Source organism: Temnothorax nylanderi, unplaced genomic scaffold (genome assembly GCF_030848795.1).
Source record: "Temnothorax nylanderi isolate EJ_2023f unplaced genomic scaffold, tnyl_v1.0 TNYL_tig0001_pilon, whole genome shotgun sequence".
NCBI lineage: Eukaryota > Metazoa > Arthropoda > Insecta > Hymenoptera > Formicidae > Temnothorax > Temnothorax nylanderi.
This window is the reverse complement of record NW_027249063.1, coordinates 2,390,392-2,414,154: the sequence shown is the minus strand read 5'-3', so window position 1 is coordinate 2,414,154 and position 23,763 is coordinate 2,390,392. Positions and strand designations below refer to the sequence as shown.

Here is a 23,763-nt window from a genome sequence, read left to right as displayed (position 1 = left end):
ATTAGTAATTTTCTTTAAATTTAATAAACGAAGAATCGACAAATATGACAAATAATAAAGTGTTATACTTTGTTTTTAATACCGAAGAAACAGATGGGCATGCGAGATAAGATAGAAGAAATTTCAGATACCGACGTGTAACTCCGATCGATTTTCGCCGAGGTTCAAATATAGTAAATTAATTTGACTTAAGTGGAAACCTCTCCAAAGGACGTACCGAACGCATCCGGATATTAACGCGTTCGAGCAGAGCGCGATGAATTAAATGCCTTGTATTTCCATTAAGGTAAAATCCATGCTGCGAGCAACAACGCGTTCAACCGTTTTCTAATTATGCTAAGAAAAACCGGGCTTTAAAATCATTATAATATAATAAGTATATAAGCTAATTGCACCCAACATAATAAACTCTTTGAGAAAGAGCACAGATTACGAAATGCAAGGTGTTTGGTAGTATTAATAGACGATGCTTATATTAATATGGGTTTATTTAAATCGCAACGCGCGATCGTAATTTCGTATTTTATCGTTAAATTATATGTTGCACGTGATTATATTGGATCTGTCTAATTAGTCTAATATATCAAATCGAGTGACATAAAATCGAGTATAAAATGTTGGATGAATGATTACTGATTCTAATTGTTCCAAATAATATTGTTAATAAATTAATATTTATTATTTATTACTACCGCTACTCTTGATATCAAGAAAAATAAAACATATTTTCGGTTTAGCGAGATGTCACTTTGCGGATACTGGAACGCATTATTAGTGGTGATCAACATCAGATGCATCAAACAAATATAATATTAACGGTTTTAATTATTAAAACGTGTATCGTGTTATCTTATTGAAAGATAAATATTTATTTATTAAATCCTCTGATCCGACAAAAGTAATTGACAAATGTACTTATATTTTGCTCATACACATTTATAAAATCGTTTAATTACACACTTATTGAAATTATTTGATCATCAGTAATGAATGATTGGGTAAAATATTTTATAAATGATTGGTGAATTTAATATTTCATTTATGTTATCAATAAATAATAAAATGTCGAGCTTTCAATTTCGCAAAATAAAATATATCTGTAGCTTCGCTCTTTTCACTTTTTCTTGTAATGCATTACTTATAAAATGCTTGTAAAAATTATATAGGTATTGTATTTTTTATTTAATTAATATATATTTCTTGGCACGTGATAAAAATAAAACTATAAAATTTTTGGAGTAATTATTCAAATACTAATTTAAAGCAAAAGCGATATGCCATTTTGTGCAACCTGTCATAAAAGTCTTCGATAAACAAATTGAAACTTCAGTAACATGCTTGTCTTCGTGCTGTTATATTTTTTGATTTATGTATTTGCATGCATAGCGCTTCATATATGGCGAAAGCAACATTTTTTCTTTTAGTGACTGACAACAGTAAATTCATTGTAACTCACTGCACAACAATTTCTGTTTCAGCTTGCCACATTTTTTTTTTAAATAAAAAATTCAGATATATTCTTTTTGCATATTTTTCCCTTAACGTTGTGCACACACGTAATTAACTGTGGAATAATAGTAAGCGAGGGAGAAAGAAAAATGTATATAGAGCAAGCTTAATTATTTGTTAAAAGTGTTTGTAAATGTGAATTTCGTTTAGGGGGCATGATATGTCATAAAGAAATCATTTTTTCCTCCAGCGATTTCACTCATCGCAAAGCTATTAATATGCGCAACCTGTCACTTAGCCGTTGCCAACACGGCGGATATGATCCATTCTCTTTAAGAGTGCTACGTGTTCCAGTTTCTCTGACGACCACCCCCAAAAGAATCGGTGAAACGTGCCTAACCTTCTCTTTTTCCAAAGGATCCTCCGCTCCGCCACAATAGGGACGAACCGAATACGCATCCCGCCGGCATGCATAATTCAAACCCCATCATTTATATGTTAACATATTTACCAGCTTTATAATAATATTCAGATTGTAGTATGTAAATCGGATTAAAAAATGCATTTTATTAAAAGAGAAAGATTTCGCTTTTAATCCTCTATATCGGAAGAATTTTTTTAAATCAAACAATGAATCATTTCAGTATATCGTTATCTTTCTATTTGCTGTGATAAATATTATTAAACCTAGATGAGATAAACTAAGAATTATTCATTTTATATTCATGGAAATTTTCTTCAACTCTTCATATAAAAGGATTGATCGTATTAAGACTTATTATAATAACAGTATGTAAATAAAGAGCCATAAATATCAAAGCGGATGTTCAATGCAAAGAATGTCAAATATACTTCAGTTATACTACATTTTTGCGTTTGAATTAATTCGCGTTATGCATTCAGGAAAAAAATTATTCTTAACTTGGTAGCGTGATGATGGCCCGTGTATAAATATTTAAGAGCGGTCTACCTGCGCATTGTGTTATTATTATCTTGTTGCGTGACACTTAACTACAGAAAGCAACGACATTTTTCTGCGATATGACTTTTTATGCATGTTATATGTATAACGCTAAAACATAAAGCTACCTTTACTTGCGGAAGCCGTTTATTTTTACATGAGCATCAAAGTTACTTTTGAATTCAGCGCGTGTAGTTGCTTTATTAACTCTTCAGTGGCTAAGTGAGGGTATTTTTAATACCCTATATCACATATAATTGTTTTCTGTTTCACATAGAAATATTTTAGTCAATTGATATTTCCAACATTCATAAAAATATTTTTCCATAAAAAAATGTTAATTTCTTTTTCATATTATTGTATAATCAGTATTTATAGATGTCAATTTATAGGTAAAACATAAAATATGCTTCACTTAATCACTCGAAGCTGTTATTTAATTCATGGATATTTTACAGAAAATAATACATTTTTAAGAACTTGTGCGCTAGCTTTATTTTAACGAACGCTGCGAGAACTTAAATACTACTGTAGCAAATAAATTTTAATGTTTAACGAACATCTTTTTATGTGTATTCTCTTCGTATTATTTTTAAGGCAATTATAATTAGCACGCAATTAAAAAACTGCCGAGATGTTTTTACAAGAGTTACCTGAAATTTTCCTCTAAGCTTTATTATGAGAAGATATTACAGAAATTTTGTAGGATACTGCAAAAATTATGTCATCATTTATTTGGGATTACATGGTGTTTGACTCCTCTAAAAAATTGCAGACATGTGTACTTGATAAAAATGCGTCTTTATGTGCCAGTATTATCAACGGAATTTGGTAACATTCTGAGTTATAGTGTAATTTTTAACGCGACATAAGCGTTTTTGATAGTGAAAAGTAATTTTTCTGATCTCTCGAAAATGTCTACTCTTTCATCGAGCTTTACTCTTGCGAATCTACCGGTAAGTGATTTTGATGGGAAATTTGATGCTCTATATGAATCCGATAATCGTTTTTGCATATTTTCAAAATTTTCATGTTTTTAAAGTGACAAAAGTGAAAAACGACGTCCGGGGCAAAGTCAACACCACGCCGTTTCGTCGGCTCCCAGTAACAAACGATGCTTGTCATGCAGCCGTATGGCTCATGACAAATGTATGCGCACGTCCGATCGCGAGTTTACCTGCATTAATTGTTTTTCAGACATGAGTTTAGATGAAGATAATTGAAAGTTCAACAATTTTTGTTCTCATTATTTTAAATGATTGTTCTAGCTACTTTATTCCGAATTGCAGACATGTGTACTTGATAAAAAATTCCGTTGCATGCACTGAACCGCTTCTATCCTTTTCATATCTTACAATTTTTTATTTACATTACTATATCTTTTTTAATAAAATCACTACATTGCACTACTTTTCACATACTCTATACACTGTCGAAGACAGATATTTCCTGCGATAAGGTAAAAGCCCCAACATTATTTTGTTAATGTTTAAGTAAAATACAGAAAGTGCTTAATATGTAATCACTTGCGTCATTAAATTATTTACTTATACTAGGGGGACATGGTACTAAAAGTTATAATATTGTCTAATAGATAGAATGTATCTTATATTATATTTGTTTCAAATATAATGTAAATATATTAAAAATTAATCAATCATTCCTGATGTTTTCACGTAAGGGGCGAGTCTATAATCGGTTTATATCCAGGGTTTCCTCAGTATCGCTCAATTTATCTAGAATCAATTTAATCTATTTAATCCCCAAAGAAGAGGAAGTATAAGAGCTTTGCTAATTTATCAAAATTGTATAGTGCTTAATCAAGGTCGAGCAATCTTGGAGCGAAAAATTTATATATTATTTGTTGCTTACAAAATGTAATCACTTATTCCTGTTTATACACATAATAGACACAAATTCGAGATAAGAGTATTATGAATTTCTCCAATTGTTCGAGAACAAATAAACTAAAATTACGTGACATCCTTCATTACTTCCTCCTTTAATTCTCTCAACATTATATAGAGAACTGCCAAAATACGCGCGATCTCTGCGACAACGAATTTAATTTGACATTATACGCCTTTTTGGAAACTGGATATTGATCGATAACAAAATGTGTTCGCGTAAATAAAAATTATTATGGACAACCGGGCGTTAATGCAGAAACTTTTATTTTCACTGAACGCACAGCCAGTTATATGTCGCTTCATTTAAGTATTTTATTCAGCGCGGAAAATGACGGCTATATACGAGCGAGCGGGACGAGATATCGATGAATGCATTTGAAGCAAAAATTTGCTACTTAAAAAAAAGCGATCAACGCGTCGCGTCGATATTATACGCTTGTAGTCGTTTATTGATTTCCGAGGCTGCCGCTGGACCAAAGGCCTCTACTCTGGTTCCGCTTTCTCTCTCTCTCTCTCTCTCTCTCATTCCCCCTCTCGCCTCTTTCTCTCTCTCGTAGCTGTTGAGGATGTCATGTATAGCTAGACCAAGCTTAATTAAGTTACCTTAAAGCTGGATGCCCGACGGGAATCGATGGGCGCGCATATATGTATTACATGTATGCGCAGGAATGTGTAGGAAGCGCGACATATACATACTTGGCTTGAGAAAAAGTAATATGTAGCCATTCTATACAGAGTTGGGTGAAAACGCAACACAATAAAATGTTTTAATGTTTTATATAGAATCTCATTTTAAACTTTAAAGAAAGAAGCTGTTCAGAAAAAAGATGTTAGACTTTCTCTTCTTAAAGAATAGAAAAGATGGGTATTATAGAAGACAAAAAGTTTCTATATTTAATTTAATGGTTTTTTTTTAGTATTAGAGCGAATTACTCGAATACTTCTCCATTCAAACTTCTAAGATACGGAATATCGCAAAACGTAATTTAGATAAATAATTTTTGCACACGCAACAAGTATCCGATAGCATGCCGAAGAAGAAGAGAGATGACGAAACCGATAGATATAGAAGAATTGGATCTAAAAACTGATTACGCTTACTTTTAAAGAGTAAGTGAGAGATATTTATGATGATGCCAATACGAGTTTTCATTACTATTATTATTACCCTCTTATTTTACGAGATACGCAGCTTCCATTCCGCGCATCTATATCTTAGATCTTAGATGCAAATTACGCGGGAGGCACGCGCACATTCGCGTGGAATGCATATAGCAGCGTGGCAGATTCACCAACATTGAGGTAGAATGGAATTCCCAGATTAATCTTATCCGAGGGCAATCACTGTCACATCTCGGCTTTATTGAACTGCGGCACTCAATCTGTACGGGCAATTCAAGATTGGAAGATCGTCAGTTCTACATACGCATCACGTTATGTCTCTATGAAATGCGAGGAATAGCTGTCTTAATATCTCAATTCTCTCTCTCTCTCTCTTATCACTCTTCTCTTGAATATATATGTATACGTTTAGCCTATTGTGAAAAGTGAAGTGTAGATGAAGCCTAATTTCTTCACCAAATTGCTTTGTAGATTGCTTGATAAGGATCCGAACCAAGGATCAAAACGTCGCGACGCGTCGTAACGTTTTTGTTCAACTGTATATAGCCAATTGAGTCGAAATAAAACCTCTTATTATTGCTAATTTCTTCATTCTATATTTCGCAAATATTTATATAAATTCATTAAAAACTCGCGAGAATATAAAATAAATGTCCTATTTAGCAATTGTGAATTTTATATAAGTACAATATATTATTTATTATCAATTATTATTTTATATGATTATTAATAGTATTACAAATTAATAATTTTTTAATATTTATGTGATTTTAATACATAAAATGTTATATCTTAGTATTTAATTTCTCTTTACTTTTTTATAACTTTGTTTTTCGTGAGACGAAAGTAGATGATGTTAATTCGATTGTTAGTTCCCATAATTATGTTTGATGGATAAAGTCTGCTTTCTCTTCAGAGAGAAATGTACCGACATTGTAGATCTGATAATCAGTGATTCCCTTTGAATATCAAATTACATGATTTTAGATGTATCACCATGCCGTAGTATGGATTCAGAAGCTAATGCAGACAGACATCAGAGTATCTTTTATTACAGATTGCGAAATTGCAGAATGGATCTTCGGTTATTGATAAATGTTGACAGACAGTTAACATAAATTAATGTTTAAACAAAATTAAATGAGTAAAAAGAATGTTATTCGTAATCACAATTTTAATTGCAAAACATTTTGAATTAAAATTTATCTCTTGCAAAATTCTAAAATAAAAAATCTAATATGTAGATTTACAAATGTCACAAAATTTTTCAAATTTATAACGCATCATCGATAAATTCATTAATTAAACATTCTTATTTGACATATTGTTATAGAGCAAATAAATAAGCACACTGTGGAATTAGAATTTATTTGAACGATGTTATTTGATGTCAGTTAACGTTTCTGCAACATTTCTGTTGTTCTGGATAAAAACAATGCGGGGTATCAAGTGTTATTAATTATATCGATGTATCATCGAAGTAATTAGAAAAATTTGATAGAAATAAGAATTACATCCTCATATGTGGCGAATATTAAATTGTCATGAATATAAAGTTATTTATTGCGATTGCGTGTCGATAACGCAACGTTATATCCGGTATGATTATACTTGCCGGTTTCAGCAATATTGAACCGAGATATTAAGCAGATTGGAATTTATATTGATTATGTAAAAGCGAGCGTGCGGCTGATTTCAGTGAAATTAAATTTGAATCGTCCGCGCTGTCCTGGAATTAAAGGCTTACATATCTCAATGGCGAGAACTTTATTTGTCTGGATATAATTTCAATTCGAATTATACTTTCAACATGAACTTAATGCGACATTATTTACTGGGATAAGCTCGGTATAATTTGTCCTCGAATTGAAATTAATCTAAAATTCTTTCTTTGAATGTGAACAAGTAACAAAAGATATTAAAATATTTTTTAAAATTATTATTTATGCATTTTTTAAAGATTAAATAGTGTTAGAGCACAATTCTGTTCAAATACTAGTGTAAGTTATGATATTTGTAATCGCGAATTTTTTTTATTAAACGTAATTCTTTTGGATTTTATTCTACCTGCATGGCATGGATTGAGGAAATTTCCGACATGTCAGACTAGTTCATCTTTTTGAATAAAGGAAAATCTGACACTATTTTCACGTTGTACCATTTCGGTGTAACCGTTGGCTAACTCTGCAGTCTCACGTTCGTGCTTCGTATATTGTGAAAACGCCAATATCAGGAAATGTATTGCGCGTTGGCCAGACGGTAGAAATGGTAGAAAGAGCTCGCGCGTGCTTTTAAAATAGAGCTCCAACGAGCCTGCGTAGTTTACTAATTATTTTTTTAATATACGAGAAAAGAAAAAGGCACAGAATAAAATTTTGTCACAATAAATTTCATTCATTGGAATTTCAATAAATACAGCGCAGATAAATATCAAGTAAATATTTATTGTCCTTTGTTTCGAAATTCCAAATAGATAACTCCGGAATTTAATCTGTGTGTTAAACTAAATTCCAAATACTGTGACGTTTCTGCGAAATGTTATAATTCTGTTAAATCAAATTTCCAGATTGGTTCCAATGGTATGTGCAAAATTGTAAAAGATTATTGAAATTGTTGGAAAAATTGTTGAAATTTCACAGAATAGCGACGTCATGTTAAACTGCTTCAAACAACGAAACTTGATCAATGCTCGTTCGCTTTTTAATTTGAACAGAATGGTCATAAAACGTTTATTTTCGCGAATTTTTGTTGAATGTCATCAAGTGCCTTATTTGTTTTTATTATTAATACGTTTTTTATCAGATTTATATTGGCTTGAAGATTTAAACCCCCCCCCCCCGTGCATTAAATAATCGAATAATTCACGGAACGAAAATATATAGACATAGTTTCCAAGTACACGATATTATTAACCTCAAGTCCTTCTATCGATAGCTATATGTATGCAAAGTGGTGTGCTTAGATGAATAAAATATATTGACACTTTTGAGTAATTTATCAAACGAATTTGCACTTGATTGTTTCACATAAGTTCTTTGTATAAAAGAATATGTTTTATGTAAAAATATTTTTTCATGTATTTTTTATATTTCAATTATTGTAATTTCGTGGAAATAAAATAGGGTCAAATAATCCACGAATAAACATGAAAAAACCTAAGTTAAAGAGACATTCAAGAAATGCTATGATCAAATTAAGATAATTTACAATATAGAATGAGATTGTACGCGAAAATGAAATAATTCTCATGAAAAGAACTGAAAATTTAAAACCAGAGAGAAATGAGATTAATAAAGGAAACAAGCAATTCGAAGAGAATTACGTTTGTCTGATTCAGTCAGTGTTACGGTAGTAGATTTAATCACAGAATTGAAACCAAAGGAAGAGATTGATTCAAATATTCAAAGATAATAACTCTTTTTCTTTCAACGAACCGGTTTATCTTCCGCCCGAAAAGAGGAAACCACTGTCATCGTTTCCACGTTAAAATATCATCTCTACGGGAGCTCGTCCTATATGTTCTCTTGTCGCGTGTGCTCAGCGTGCTCCAATATCGCGAATCCCGTCATTTGCGCACGAGCAAATAGACGAAGCACGGAAGATACCTACTACTGACGAACGCGAAAGAAATAGTGTGTTTGCGGTATACACCGTGAGTTGATTGAATTGAGGTATCAGACCAACGCGAAATTCATCGCGCATTCTTGTTATCGTTTTATCATTTCTTACATAAGAAGAATATTAACGTAGAGCAACAAAATTATTAGATAAGATTTAGCTTCAGTCATCATGATTATATCTTAGTTATATTTAATTGTTTTTGCGTTTTTAAATAAATTTTAATGCGATTTAGTTAAGAAATCTTATGTAGCTTTAGTGCTCCTGCAAAAATTATTAAACAAAGACGCTTGTCTTGTTTAATGTAATTACATTGAGAAAGCATTTTTATAATTATTCTCTAAATTTCAGTTATTTTTTCCATCTTACCGGAATATCGTGCCGTTCTAGGCAGCCTCGAACGTTTTTGCATTATTCCTATTTTAAGCAACCGGAACATTGATCCCGTTCCATTGTTCCTCACTCATCGCCTGTCAGACGCACTCGGACTCCCTTTGTGTGACAGTCTTTCTCTTCTCATTGGTCAATAATAATAAAAGTCTCCTGATGTTTTAGCACGCGCGATTGGCGCAGAATCTGTCAGACGTTCTTCCGTGGATAGATCCGGAGATTTTCTGTTTTCGCGACAGAAACGCGAAGACAAAACTGACAATGAGTCATTAATCGATAAAGAAAAGACATTAATCGCGTACGATGAGAGAAAACATCGCGACGATGTCATTCTGAAATTTGCACGATTTCTTTCAACTTTCGATAAGAAATAAAGTTCTATCAACGTTTATAAATAAGTTATCATTCTTGATGCTTTTAACATTATGCATATTCTGCTATAAGTTATTAATATTATTATAAATTCAATATTATTATAAATTCATTTTCTTGACAATATTTCGGAATGCACGTAAATGGAATATGCAACAATAATAAAAAAAAGAAGATTATAGTATAGGCTTCACAAACAGAACAAGGTTCTATTTGGAAATTGATGGAATAAATTTTATAGCGACTCTCTTCGTGAGATTCGTCCTTTGTATGTACTACGTATCAGAATTACATGGAGTGCGCCGATACTAGGAAATCTCTTGTTTTCCGAAGGATAACGGAAATGGCGAGACAAAGAAAGGAGGATGGATGGGCTCTATCGAACGATGAGTAAAGGAAGAAAGTACGAATGGCCGGTTATTTATCTGTAATTCACTGAAAATATGAACGTAATATGGAGCTCGTTGAATCGTTCCGATATATCGTTCTGACTTTTAACGGATCATTTAGCGTTTCAATTGGAAACTGGAGCACCGGAGTATACTGGACTTTAACATTTTTATTTTGCTTTAATTGCGTTGCTTATTTGCAATAATAATTTGTGAAAATTTGTAAACACTTGATTGTTCTCTCTGAAAAAAATTTTGAAACAGTAGCAATAATAAAAATTTAATATAGAAAACTTGCAGCTTTAAAAAAAAATATATATATATATAAAGAAATGTGTATGTAATTGTGTGTGCGTGTGTGTGTGTGTGTGTGTGTGTGAAATGCGTAATAAAAATATATATTTATTTAAAAGAAAAATAGAGAAAGTAAAAGAAAATTAGCAAAAATATAATTTTATTTAACATCGCCATTCAATATCTAATTAAATATCTAATTTGAGACCTATTTACTTATTACTATATAGACATCGGATTTTTTATATGCAGATTGGTGGAAAAGAGTATAAGTGTTATTACGTTTTGAAACTCGCCCACTACATCACACATCTCTGAGGATTATAAATATTTCTTTTGAACTGTAACGAATACGGATAAAAAACGCGGTACGTATAAGAGAAGTCAAGTATGCATGGCGTAGTCTGTAAAATGTGTCTGCGATTAATGTTTAAAAATATGCTCGCAAAGTCACATTTAATAATTCAGCGTCAGCGCATATACCTATATAATATATTTGATATTTAGAAAATTTTTCGCAAAAAAGCTCTTTACAACTAATTTATGGGCAATTTCCTATCGCAGTGAAGCGAGACGAGAACCGCGTTTTGCACATCTGCGCTTTTATATAGAATAGATATAGGAAATTGCTGTAGCGTCTCTAAATATTTAATCACGTTCGTGAGTTACCTGCGTATGTTTCCTCGTCGATTCTACGATTGGAGGAAACTATTTTAGAAAATAGTTTAGCGGAATTTCCAGCATGATAGAAATATGTGAATAACAGTAGATAAAATACGAATAAAGTTGAATTATTTTCTTATTCAATTTGAGACAAGTTCGGGATATTGATTGATAAATTCGAATTGGTTTAAAATTGTTGAATCGTTAATGAAATTAATCGGAGATATTTAATTAATCTTATATGAAAAAATCAAAGTTAATATTGATTCTATTATTGCTTAAAAAATATTTTATACTTTTTATTAATCCTCAATTATACCTTTTATTTATTAATTTTTAGCACATTTTTATATTATATATAAATTATATAAAAAAGTGCTATGTATTCTATTAAAAAAATGCAATTATACTGTTATATATAATTGTAAAATAACATGTACTAAACTACTAACAATTTACCAAGATGAATAGTGACAACGAACAGAGGACATGTGTAAATTTGTCTTTATCACTGCGTTTGTCCAGAGATTCATTAGTCGTAGTCGCGAGGATTAAATGCAACAACATAATAGGGATTGTGTTTGCGTACAAGCTTATGTTTGTTTAATAAGCCGAGTGGGATAATAGGCCTGTAACAGTTTTAGCTCAACTTCTTGCACAGATCATCTTTTCTCTTTTTCTCTCCAACGTCATAAGAAAAAGAGGAAAGTGAACCGTGCAAGAAGTCCAGCTAAAACGAATAGGCCTAAGGATTTATTTTGACTGTGTTGTCGGCTACTGAGCTATATCTATCTTCTGGCTTCCATCTTTTTAAATTCTTTTTAAAGATTAAAAAATCGAGCGTTTCATTAAGGAATATATGAAGCTCGTTCTTCTTTACCCTCCCTTCTTTTTTTATTCTCCTTGAGATCCCTCGCTATTAACTGATACTATCCTAGATCATACCGCTGTCACAAACATCCACCATAGTACGGCAGACCTTCCTTTGTATCGCGATTTTCCAGAGCTTGTCGGATAACAAAAGTCGTCGAACAAAGTACATGTCGCGATATCGACATTCTGTAAGTAGGTGTGCGTGTCAGTTTAACAAAACGAATCGGTCAAGCGTGAATTCTAGTTTACAAGTTATAATAATAATTATCGCAGAAAGTTTGATACCTCGAACGTGTTTCCGCGCCTATTTTAATTGTAATAGCACAACGTTTTCAACGCATAACGCGCATTATGTACTCCGATACAGTCGCAGTCTTCAGTTATATTTTTTCTGTTTATCTTTTTTACTCCTTATCAGTGACTCCTTTTCAGATATATTTTTACGAAAAAAAGTATTGAAAATAAATAGACTATCCGAAGTAATGTAATAAGTCGATAAAAATAAAGACGTACACACCTTCTAATTACCACTTTCAGATAATGTAATATCAAACAGAGTGATAGTTTTAATTAACTTGAACTTCATGTCGTAACCCCAAATTATAGCCTATTCCGTTTCCTATGATAACATCCGTTATTTCGATAAAGACCGAACGAATACACGTGGCGGAGGGAAAGTCACGATGGGGTCAAGTGTCATTTCGTCTGATGAAAAAAAAAAGAGTACGAGAGGGGCGATAGGAGCGGACAGCCTGGGCTAGGCTCACCGATTGTTCAACTTACTCGCTGTCAATCCAATATCGCTGGAATGGAAACGGGCACGATCGGGTTCGCACGGCCCCGGCCGTCGACGAGGCCGAATCTTTGATTTGAAGAACTTTAATCCGACAAGGGTCCACGCACGGCATTCTCGAGCAGGATCACGTAATCTCGTTTACGGCGTATCATTCGATCGATGCCCGATTGTGCCCGTGGAAGGTAAACGTCGCTTTCAGCTGACCCGCCGGCCGTATGCCTCAATTAAAAGCGAGAGAGACCTTCTGGAATCCCGATTACTGCAGCCCATTATAGAATAGCGCTTATCGGGGACTCCTGAGGATTCGCTTTGTCGATACTACTGCAGTAATCGGCGTACTGTGTAACGAGGAATACAGGATGTTCTTTTTTGAAGCTGTTAGAGTCTGTAGCTTAATGGGATGATAAAGAAAGGATTTATGTGCGAATGCTTGTTTTTATAATGAGCAATTAAAATGCAATAGTGCGTTTGGAGTATTGAAACTATTAGAGTTCAGGATATAATCAGTAGGAGATTGAATTTGTTTAATAAGATCAATCAATGTGTATTAGGGAGACAGAAAGAGTGTTACCGATATTACATAAAACATTCAATTTTTCGATGCATTTTTTTACCTCGCCTACACATTCTTAAAATTATTGAAAGATTAAAAATATTGCGCAATGGAATCGTTCGAAAATTTAGGGGATTCCGAAAATACCGTCCGCTCGAGGGGATGCCAATCCGATTTGATTAAACCTCGGTGTTCGCTGCAAGCGGGGAGAATCCCAAACTGCGAGTTAAAAAGCGTTTACCGGCAATTCTCTGTGACGATACGATCGGCATTTCCGATTCCCTTCGCAAGTCAGCGGAAGAACGCAGTCTTTCGTGTACCGAGCAAATGGAATGAAACGAGCGGATTGGAATAGGATCGCGCCAAATTGTGGTATTACTGTAGCTCGCTGGACTCGCGATCGAGAGAGAAAAAGTCGCTTTCTCCGCGCTTTTTCGCGGCGGTGTAATGATACTTCTACGAAGAAACCTCTGCAATATTTTAGACAACCCTCATCATAACGCCGACTCGTCGACTATACTTTTGAGGCTCGTTTCAAATTCTGACGGAAATAACAGGCATGAGCGCCGATTTCTTATGTCAGTACTTGGCGAATTAATTATGTCGATGAGTTCTCGCAGGCTTGAATTGAGCGTCCTTCGTGAAGATTTTCGCAGCGCAACTAAATTTGTTTCCCATCGAAATGATCTCATTTCGAAGCATTTCAGAAGAAGAATTTATCTATATTGTATTGGGTCAGTTATTTATAGAAGCTTCTTAATTCTGGGTCATTTGCAACATTTATGACAACTAATTTAGCTTTCTTATTCGTTGAAGATGGCGAATCATTTTCTTTTAAAATGTAATATGGCGTTTTTTTCTCCATTATGTGAATGTAATGAAATTAAAGTAAACTTTCAATCGTAATAAATAAGAAATAGTACTTTATTTAATTTTTTGTTGATTCTAAATTTTTAACAATGATTGCATATTTCCTTGTTGTAAAAAATTGAATTAAGTCTAAGCTTAAAGAATGTATATTTGTTAACTGGTTAACAAATGTTTATTACAAATCAAAATAAGTTATTTTCCGTTTATTATCAGGAAAGAATAATTTTGCTTATATGCTGCATATTTTTGCTTCTCTCTTCTATAATAAAAGATTATAAATGATGTAATAATCTCATTCTAAAAAACTGCAAGTGCAATTCTAGTTTCTATCGTTATTGTCACAACAGCGTGGTAGGAAAAAAAAATAAAAAATCATATTAAGGGTTAAATGACCTCAATTATACGGTCCATAGAGTTGTGCATTCGCGTTCAATCCGCGCATCACAGCTTTGTAACGATCAAAATACAGTCTCCAGAAAGAAGATTATCCCTCAGTTCGATGCACGAGCGATGACACGGACGACACCCGGTTTACGATCCATCGATAGGCTTCCTCTGTGCAAAGGAACGTCAGTGAAAACGGGCGTGAAAGGGGTGTAAGGATCGACGGGTACATCTACCCTCTCAGGGTTGCGTCTGACGTTGATGACGGCCTTGAAGAGCCTAAACACTCAGTTAATCATGTAATGGCGCGTGACGCGGGCGAAACATGCTGTACCCCAACTCCGGAAAATGTATGTGCCATCACTTTTTTACGAAATTCAGCGGGATACCACATTAAATTCAAGGGTATCCCCTTTGGATATTAAAGGGACACCCTCGGGAGACAAAACTGATCTTCGACGAAATCGCAAGAATGTTATGCTCCGTAACGGAAACATCGCTTATTGTTGAAACTCCAACTACAATAATCTACGACACTTGTGCCATGGCTTCTATCGCACGAATTTCGATTGTATAATTGTTGGAATCTGTAAGAGGATTACCCTCCCGATCACAACCCGAACGAGAAAGCGAGAGAGTGCAAAATCATTCATTCTTTTATATAACGATTCCTATCTTATTCTTTTCTCCTTCCTCTCTTATTACAGAACTTTGTGCTATTACAAAACTTTTTGTTCTATTCTTCAACATCAGTTCATCAATCAGTCTACTTTTCTTGGAAGTCCGGCTCTCTCTCCAACGTCTAATCTAATAGTTTGTGGGGTGTTTTCGTTTTAGCCCATTTAGCTATCCTGTCACTCATTCTATCGACATAGTCTCTCCACTGTTGCCGTTTTTCTCGAACCTATCACACTACATCCTGGACTCCGGATTATTCCCTTATGAATAAATTTGCTACGCGATCTCGTAAGCTAATGCCTAATTTAAACGTAATGTTCTCATCTTTGTTCTTCTGAGCATTGATTTTATTCTTGTTGTCTCTGCTCTCGTTTTAGTCGCATATGTTGCTATGGCTCGAACGCACGCTTTATAAACCCGTATTTTATTCTCAGCCCTCATGTATCTATTTCTCCATATCACGTCCCATAGCAATCAGATACCGCTGCTGCCCTATATGTTTGCTCTCGGACTTCTTGCACTATATTTCTATCGCTGCTTGTCATGACTCCCAAGTAGTAAAAGGCCATTACCTGTCCGATCGGTCAGTCTGATATATTTATCCGGAATATAACTTTGGCTTTTATCTTTTTGGTGGAGATTTTTATAGGTTGTACTTATCCTTTTCAAATAAAAAAAAATAAGATACTATATCCCGTTCTAAGTTAACTAAATAAAACTAATTTTGCTCAATTACAAAATATTTAGTATAAAAAATTACGAAAGTTTAAAGAGATGCGACGTTCAATCAAATTATTAAGAAGAAAAAATCACAAAATCTACAGATGAAATGTTTCAAATACATAAAACATGTATTAAATTGCACTAAATAATTATCTAAATAGTTTTTATAAGAATTTTACGTTGTATTTATAAAGTAGAGTAATAAACTAATCTTGGATTAGATATTACGTTGTATTTCTTTATGAAACTAAATAAATTTGCTTGGCATGTACCTATAAAATACGTTTCTATGAAGTTATCTATCAAGTTTCATATATTGCATGTAATCTTCGTCATAACTTTACTTAAATAAATTGTTTATAAGATTACGTGAAGAGTGAGCAACTCTTGTAGATGTTAACGCAAACATATGTATATTGCAGATAAAAGAATAAATAAATAAATATTCTTGTCTAAAAAGCAAGGTAAACGGTTTTTCTTTTTTAGTTTGTTCTTGAGTATCTTTTTACCCTCTAGCATTAAGGTATCAAATATAATATTTGCTATTAATCTTGTAACATAAATGATATAAATAATATAAGTCAATGTTTTATACATTAATACACTTTAACCTGTTCGATTTCAGCAAAACATTAATCAGTCTGAGTATTGGTTTAATCAATTTCAATGATATTGGGGTATCATTTATCAAGGTAACCACCTTAATCAGGTCAAAGGATTTGTTAATCCAGAGAATCACAACCCATAATGTCATTCCTATCACATTTCATACTTATGGAAAGTTTTATAGTAACCGTGCGAGCAACCTACGTGATCGACATGTAATAAAATAAATAAAAAAGAATAAACACATTTCAATAATTATAAGTCTTATTTTTACCGTTAAGAAATTATATCTGGAATAAAGCCCTTTTTCAGAATTATGTTAATGTAAAGTTCGATTACAAATCTTTTAGTTAAATGTTTATTGCAGAACTTGCATATTCGATTATAAATTTCATAAATATATTTTCAAGTCTCCACACACAAAATGAAAGAGATAGAATATATCATACATTTCTAGTAGCAACATTACTCTCGTCTATTTATGTATTATGAAAAAAGTGTTTAAAATTACCAAGATTTTTCGATAACAAAGTAGAGCTCTTTATATTTAATTGAATCGTTGGCAATAAGATTTAATTAGAAAATCATATGTAACGAAAACCAAAAAATACAGAGCGCTCTCTTTGTTCCTATTTTTATATTTTTTGTTTTCTGTTACATATGATGACATTTTCTAAATCGTATTGCCAACAATCTAATTTCTAATTAGATCTTTAATTTCTAATTAAATGGTATTGCTAACAATGTCACGGTCACGTTTGTCGAGCGCAAAGTTGTTAATCGTCCAGCGTCGTACGTTCGCTCAACGTTTTTCTACAGTAGCATTCCGTCGAGTCGTAAAACCTTGCAGCGTTAACGACGGCTACGTACCTTATAAACATGTATATACCCGTGGGCTCCAGTGCCCTAGAGACCGCTTTCCAGCTGGCGATAACCGTAAATTTTTGCCTAGCCGTGAGCGGAAGCCGAGGATCCGTGGCGGCCGGCGGCGGCGGCGGCGGCGACGAGCCATCGTTTCCGGCTTGATTGCGCGATTTCGTGCCGGCCAGTTTACTAAGTTCGCAGCCCATGTTGCGACGGCGAGTCTCAGACGCGACCCCCCAAGCCGCGGAAGACACTAACCGAGGCAACTCACAACGGGGGATGATCACCACCACGCGCCACAAAACTCGTAGATCGCGCGGCAGCACCCCGCGTTCGATTTTGGTATCGCTTCCACTCCCTGCCACTTCCGTCGAAGTTCCCGCCGCATCGACGAGAACGAGAGATTGCACTACACTATGAGAACAAAGATATACGTTTACGCTGACGAGTCGTTGGGGATCGATGATGATACGACGACGAAGACTGAACCCTGCTTTTTTTTTTTTCAAATCATGAATCGGCAGTAAAAATACGTTCCGGACAAATAGTGTGTTATCCTAATAAGTCTCTTCTTAAGTCCCCTTTCTGAGATCCTTACGCTGTCCTATATTCCTGAACACAATACACGTGGTCGAATTCAAGAAATTTACGATAGAGTCTGTCGCGTTTTTGTCAAACCGTCGCGGCGTCGATGCGATCGTCAAGAACGGATGATCGGAGCGGCTTATCACTCGCGCGGACACTTCGTGGCCGATGCGATTCGCGTCCATGTATCCCTTCGACGTGCCGCACGATCTCGACGAAAGCACGTGCGTTTTAAAGTGAATCGGCTGTTCCGAAGCTGCTCACCCGCGAACGATCGTTCGCCATCGTTCGCGGCGCGATGATAAGCGAGGTAAGCTTCGCGGAAGTTTCTCCTCTTCTCCCGATGTACTCGTGGCGTGGGCATATATTTATCGTTTCTTAGTGAGAACACGCGATGATTCCACATTAATCCATCTCCTCCTCCTATTCATCTCCGGTTCGAATGCACCTTTCCTTTTGCGGTTATCCTTCACTTAAGCCCCGCGTATCCTTGCCGCTCCTTTTGGCCTCGCGAAGTTTTCCGCTCGGTGAGTTCATTTATCTAGCTTCTCCTTTCGCCCACTTTCCCTTCAACATCAATCTCACCTCTGCCAAATATCTTTCTTTTTCCTTCTCACCAAGATTTCTGCACTTTACCGCTTCCGGTCCTAAATCTTCCACCATCGATTTTTCCACTTTTAGTGCTCTATACATCAACTCGCGTTTTCTTTATTTTCTCTAAGGATACCTGCATGTGTATATAATTGTCTTCTTCTAGCAATTTTCTCTAATTTTCTTTATCTACGTCTCTCCTTTTCCTTTCTTTTATACTCTTTGTTTCCAACGTATAACATAGCCTCGTTTTCTCGTCTCACTGATGTCTATCTGTTTGCTACTAAGTTTTCATTATTTTTTTTTGTTCCATGTTAACAAGTTTCCATTTCACATTTTAATTAGTCGCGTTTTGCTTTCCTTGTCGACTCCCTATCCTTTGTTCTTCTTTTCTTCTCACTTTCTCCTGTCCTTCCCTTAAGACTCGTATATATTCATTAAGTGTACAAATGATGTCTTTTCATTGTTTCATAACAATAAATCCACTTTCCCCTCTTCAGAATCTCGTTAGGCTCGTTAACTTCAAATTTTAATACGACGTATCTTCATGTACCTGCCATTTTTACGCGGTTTGTCCCTTCAATTATTCGAGACCTTTATCAAACCCGTACAATTCACTTCACTTGCTTCACAAAGTTTACGAGTATGCATATAGTCATGGTTCCTTAAACGTTTTCAGATTTCTCGATCTCCGGAACATTAGCTGCAAGTATACGGCCGCGATGGTATTTTTCATATTTATCGAGCGGAACGATTGATCGATCTCATTTATGGCGAACACTGGCGCGACAGCGAGTGACAGATCGGGAGGAAATCGAAGACGCGCGAAACGATCTAGGATGTCGGGGAGTCGACACTCGATATATAAAGTGGCAAATAAAGCTCTCGGGCCGCCGCGCTTCGTACAGATGAACATGCTAGATATAAGAATAATCTTGTATTGGAAAGTACAGGATATCTATTTGCGTCCCGAACTTTGCTGATTTGTGCTCCGATACTGTATCTATATCGATATCCAAGTTCTAACATATTTCAATATATTTCAAATTTAGAAATATTTGTTATTGTGTGGCAGACACAGAATTTTATAATGTGGTTTATAAGGTGTGTGTTTTTTTATAGAGTGCTGTGGTGATTTTTTTCAAAAGTATATATTGTAGTATGTAATGGTTAAATTTTATTTGTAGTTTTATCTGTTATTAATTAAATAATTCAAAAAATTATTGAAATTCTCTGTAGTAAAAGCGAAGTAATGTCTTTAATCGTCTTTAGGGAAGATGTTTCAGGGAAGAGGAAAGTCTGCGTACTTTTAATGCATTCACTCGAATTCTATTCGTAAAAATAATACCGGACACTGCCATTTCACTTTTTAACTCGTATTTTCTTCGCGAAAGAACGATATCAATTCAATCGTTGGAAAACTTCCGAAGTTTCATCGTCAACGCGACAATGTCGAACGGTATGGCACTTCAATTAGCGTAATGGCGGTATCAAATTGGATCGGCTGCGGTGCAAAGGGACAAAGGAGAAATCTTAGCCGGCAAATCTCGCGGGGTTGGAGCGCCTTCGAGAGGAAGGAACCAAAGAATCAAAAGCGGCGAGGCGGAATTCCGGTGACATTGATGGAGGAGTTTTGAGGGATCCGTCCGGGAAGGTGGCGTCAAACTCATCAGCGTCATTGCTCCCCGTTTGACATCGAATTTGGGAAGCGTGTCAAAGAAATGTGCAGAGCGAGTGATAGCGGGCAAGATACAAAGCGGGAGAGCGGCAATAAGTAGATGAAAGCGTTATAAGGCAGCCGGGCGTAACTCCGGAAAGGAGAGACCTCCCCCGCTCGTCGGTCCCGTTGGGGCTATACACCGGTAAACTTTACGTTCGAGTTGTCGCCGTGAAACGTCAAGCGTATCTCAACGTTGATAAGTATTACCGGTAAAGTTGAGTGGAGGCACGTAAGAAGCGCGTATTGGGTATAACGCGGATAACTTAGATGGCTTTCGCGAAGTTTCCGATGCAAAAAGTGTAAGTAGTGTAAAGCGAAAGTACGTCGCGAGAGCGGTATGATGCCAGTAAATGTCGGCCCTTATTGCCCGACTTTTACAACCATATGCCAGCTAAAAGTATTTACTACCTAGCTCGTTCGCAACTCTTTCGATTCAGATTTCACGGAAAAGTTTTCATTCATTATTTACGCGACTGTTAAAACGTAAATGTATAATTTTGTCTTTTATATAAATATAAAATATTTTATTTTTACTTATTTGATTACTGTATGCATTTGCAATTTTTTCAAATAAACATTTCTTTGAAATGAATAATATATATTTTTTTTATGGTCTAAAAATATTCGTTCGTTTATATTCTATGAAGAATGACGTCAGCTGGCGTCAAATTTGATCTAATTTTGTCGACGTCAGTAATAGTGATATTATGATAACACAAGGCTAAACACATATGAAGACCGCGTTTACTATATCGTCGATAAATATCAGATGGAGCTATATTTAGTGATAAATGCGTGGTGGAAGTATGTATGGATTTTCGCATTTGTGGAAAAATCTCAGAATGACTGAATAAAATCGACGTGCGATTTATTTATTAAAGATGTTATGCCACAATTCCTTTGCGAGAAACGGTAGAGCGCAATAAAGAGAGCGGCACGTTGGCACGATAAGCGTTATCGCTATACAGTTTATCGACGCAACATTGAGAAAATGAAACTCAGGGGAATTATATTGACGGACAAATAGAATCGTTACAAATCCGAAATTGACCCAATCATGCGGCAACAATACTTTGTCGTCAATATTTCAACGTATTCTTTGCGCAGAAACTCGAAAGCATTCGAATATTTTTACTATATTTTAAATCTTCATCGTTTGCTAATTCCGGAATAATGTTCTTCAGCAAAGTTTAGATCAAGTAGACGATAAATTAGATATTTTGTCTTAAAAGGTATACGCGTCAGACAGCATTACATCTAAATATCTGGTGTATCAGATTCCTGACCTTCCTTTTATCTATGGACTCTTCGATAGGGAGAGAATCGATTTTTTCTATTTCATTGAACATCATCTTTTTCCGCAATCTTTTAACATTGGAGTTAATTATTAAATATATTTTTCTCTTAATTTCTATTTATATGAATTTTATAAATTATTGCGTAAAAGTTTTTAATAATTTGTGAGTTAAGGTTTATCAACCTTTTGATATGTTTCTTAAAATAAAGATCGAATTAGTCAAAGAATCCATAGACACAAGAGGAATGTGCAATGGACAAAAGAATGGACAAATACCGTGCAATTATGTATATTATGTTTTCGTGCCGCGTATATTAACGCAGGTATTAACGCGAAATATTAATAATATAATAATTCCATCCGTGTATGCTTTTAAATCAAATTACGTGATTTACACAAATAGACCGCAGCCGTCGTGTATAACCTGATTGCTATCAAGTAAACATCCGTCAAATTACTCGCAATACGTTTCGGAAAAAGCGCCGTATCGTGCGCGCCGATTTCGCGAATGCTGCCTCGTTTGACTAAAAGCCAACGTTTGAGAAATACCGCTCGATTCCGTTCAGCCTTGGACGCATTTATACCGAGAAATCAAGAGAAGAACAAATAAACACGCCAGGAAGTTAAACAGCTTACGGGGAGAAAATCGCTTCGCGTTCCCCGAATAGCTGCGAATTCCCGTCACGCGGTCCCAACGATGCGACAGCACGCTGTCGCGATATATCACTGAACTTGCGTCTCTATCAATTTCCGTTGCGGGACAACGTTATCTATATTCCGACATTCTCGAGTTCCGTTCCGTTTCGAGGATCAGCGAGTGGATCGCGAGAATGATTTGCTGAGCGGCCCAGAGAAGCGAGAATAACGCGGTGAGAAGATGTCCGCTGACTCTCGCAGATCTCGCTTATCTAAATCGCGATATTGCACGACGATTCTAGTCCAGACAACACGCATGTCCCAAATTATGGGATGTCTCAAGAGTCTTAAAGACGTCTCTAAGACATCATATGTATGTCCCGATTTGGGACATTGTGTTTACTGGGAAGCGAATCGCCGCGCGAGCATCGAGCGGCGGGATCGAGTGGGTCTCCCTCAGTCACTTCTGCTCCACTCGCGTGTCGCCTCGCGCGCGATCGATTCGCGCGTCTGCATCATCCGCATTTCCTCACGCGACACGTAACACGTAACACCGCGCGTTCGCGATACCGGAGACCCGCGCGGTCCCAAGACGCGGCCCCCAAGTCGTCTACGTCGAGACACCCTTATTTAACGTGTTCTCGATCGTCGCGTTCGCCTCCGATACCTCCTCATCGTCGTCGCTCGTTGGAAGCGCGGCGTCGTCGCCGCGACGTCGCGCGGAGAGACGCGCTTCTCGTCGTGGTAGCGCGGCGCGAAGCGCATCCGGCGGCGCGCGCGCGCTTTTGCTATCTTTAGAACGTCCCCGGGGCTCCCCGGATACTTGGCGCGGTACTTCGACGTCGGCCGTGTTGCCTACTGCCCAGGCGAGCCGAGACTGAGGCCTCCATAACAAGCGCACCCGAGAACGACGCGCAGGCGCGCTCGTGGCCCGCGCGCTCCTCCGCTTCCGTTCTCCTCTTGTCACTCTCGGTCTCTGCTCTCCTTCTCTCTCCTCTTTCTCTCGCTCGTTTTCCCTCCCTCTCCCTCTCTCTCTCTCTCTCTCTCTCCTCATCGACAATTAATCAGCCACTTTCCACTTTTCTGTGCGCGATGTCGCGATGCTTTGACCGCTTTTCAGCCACCGAACGAGAAAGCTTCATCTCTTCACCCTCGAAAGTAAATGGTGGTCTCTCGCATTTTCGGATTAATGAGTTGTTTGTAACAATTAGGGATTCTTTCCGTAAATATCTGTTTAATCGATAAGATGTTGATCGATAATAAATGTATTTTAGTCGGATGAATCATCAATTTTTAGTTTGACTTATACAACCCCAGAGGGGAAAATAATTCCTTAACCGTTTTATGTAATATAGGTTTTTAACAGGCTAGATAAGAGATTAAACAACTATATGTTTTCCATATAACTTTAGAATATCT

General features: G+C 35.8%; 1 protein-coding gene across 2 annotated transcripts in view; it reads right to left on the bottom strand.

The window, feature by feature from the left end:
- LOC139775077 (neuroglobin) overlaps positions 1 to 23,207 on the bottom strand; it is a 47,001-nt gene extending 23,794 nt beyond the window's left edge. The window contains exons 1-2 of one of the 2 annotated variants that reach the window (XM_071710840.1): positions 23,012 to 23,207; positions 17,522 to 19,394 (exon numbers count right to left, since the gene is read on the bottom strand). In XM_071710840.1, coding sequence (XP_071566941.1) covers positions 17,522 to 17,721 — 200 coding nt within the window. In that variant the 5' untranslated portion in view covers positions 17,722 to 19,394; positions 23,012 to 23,207. The remainder of the gene's footprint in view (positions 1 to 17,521; positions 19,395 to 23,011) is intronic. The other variant, XM_071710916.1, reaches the window with a different exon arrangement.
- Positions 23,208 to 23,763: the final 556 nt, after the last annotated feature.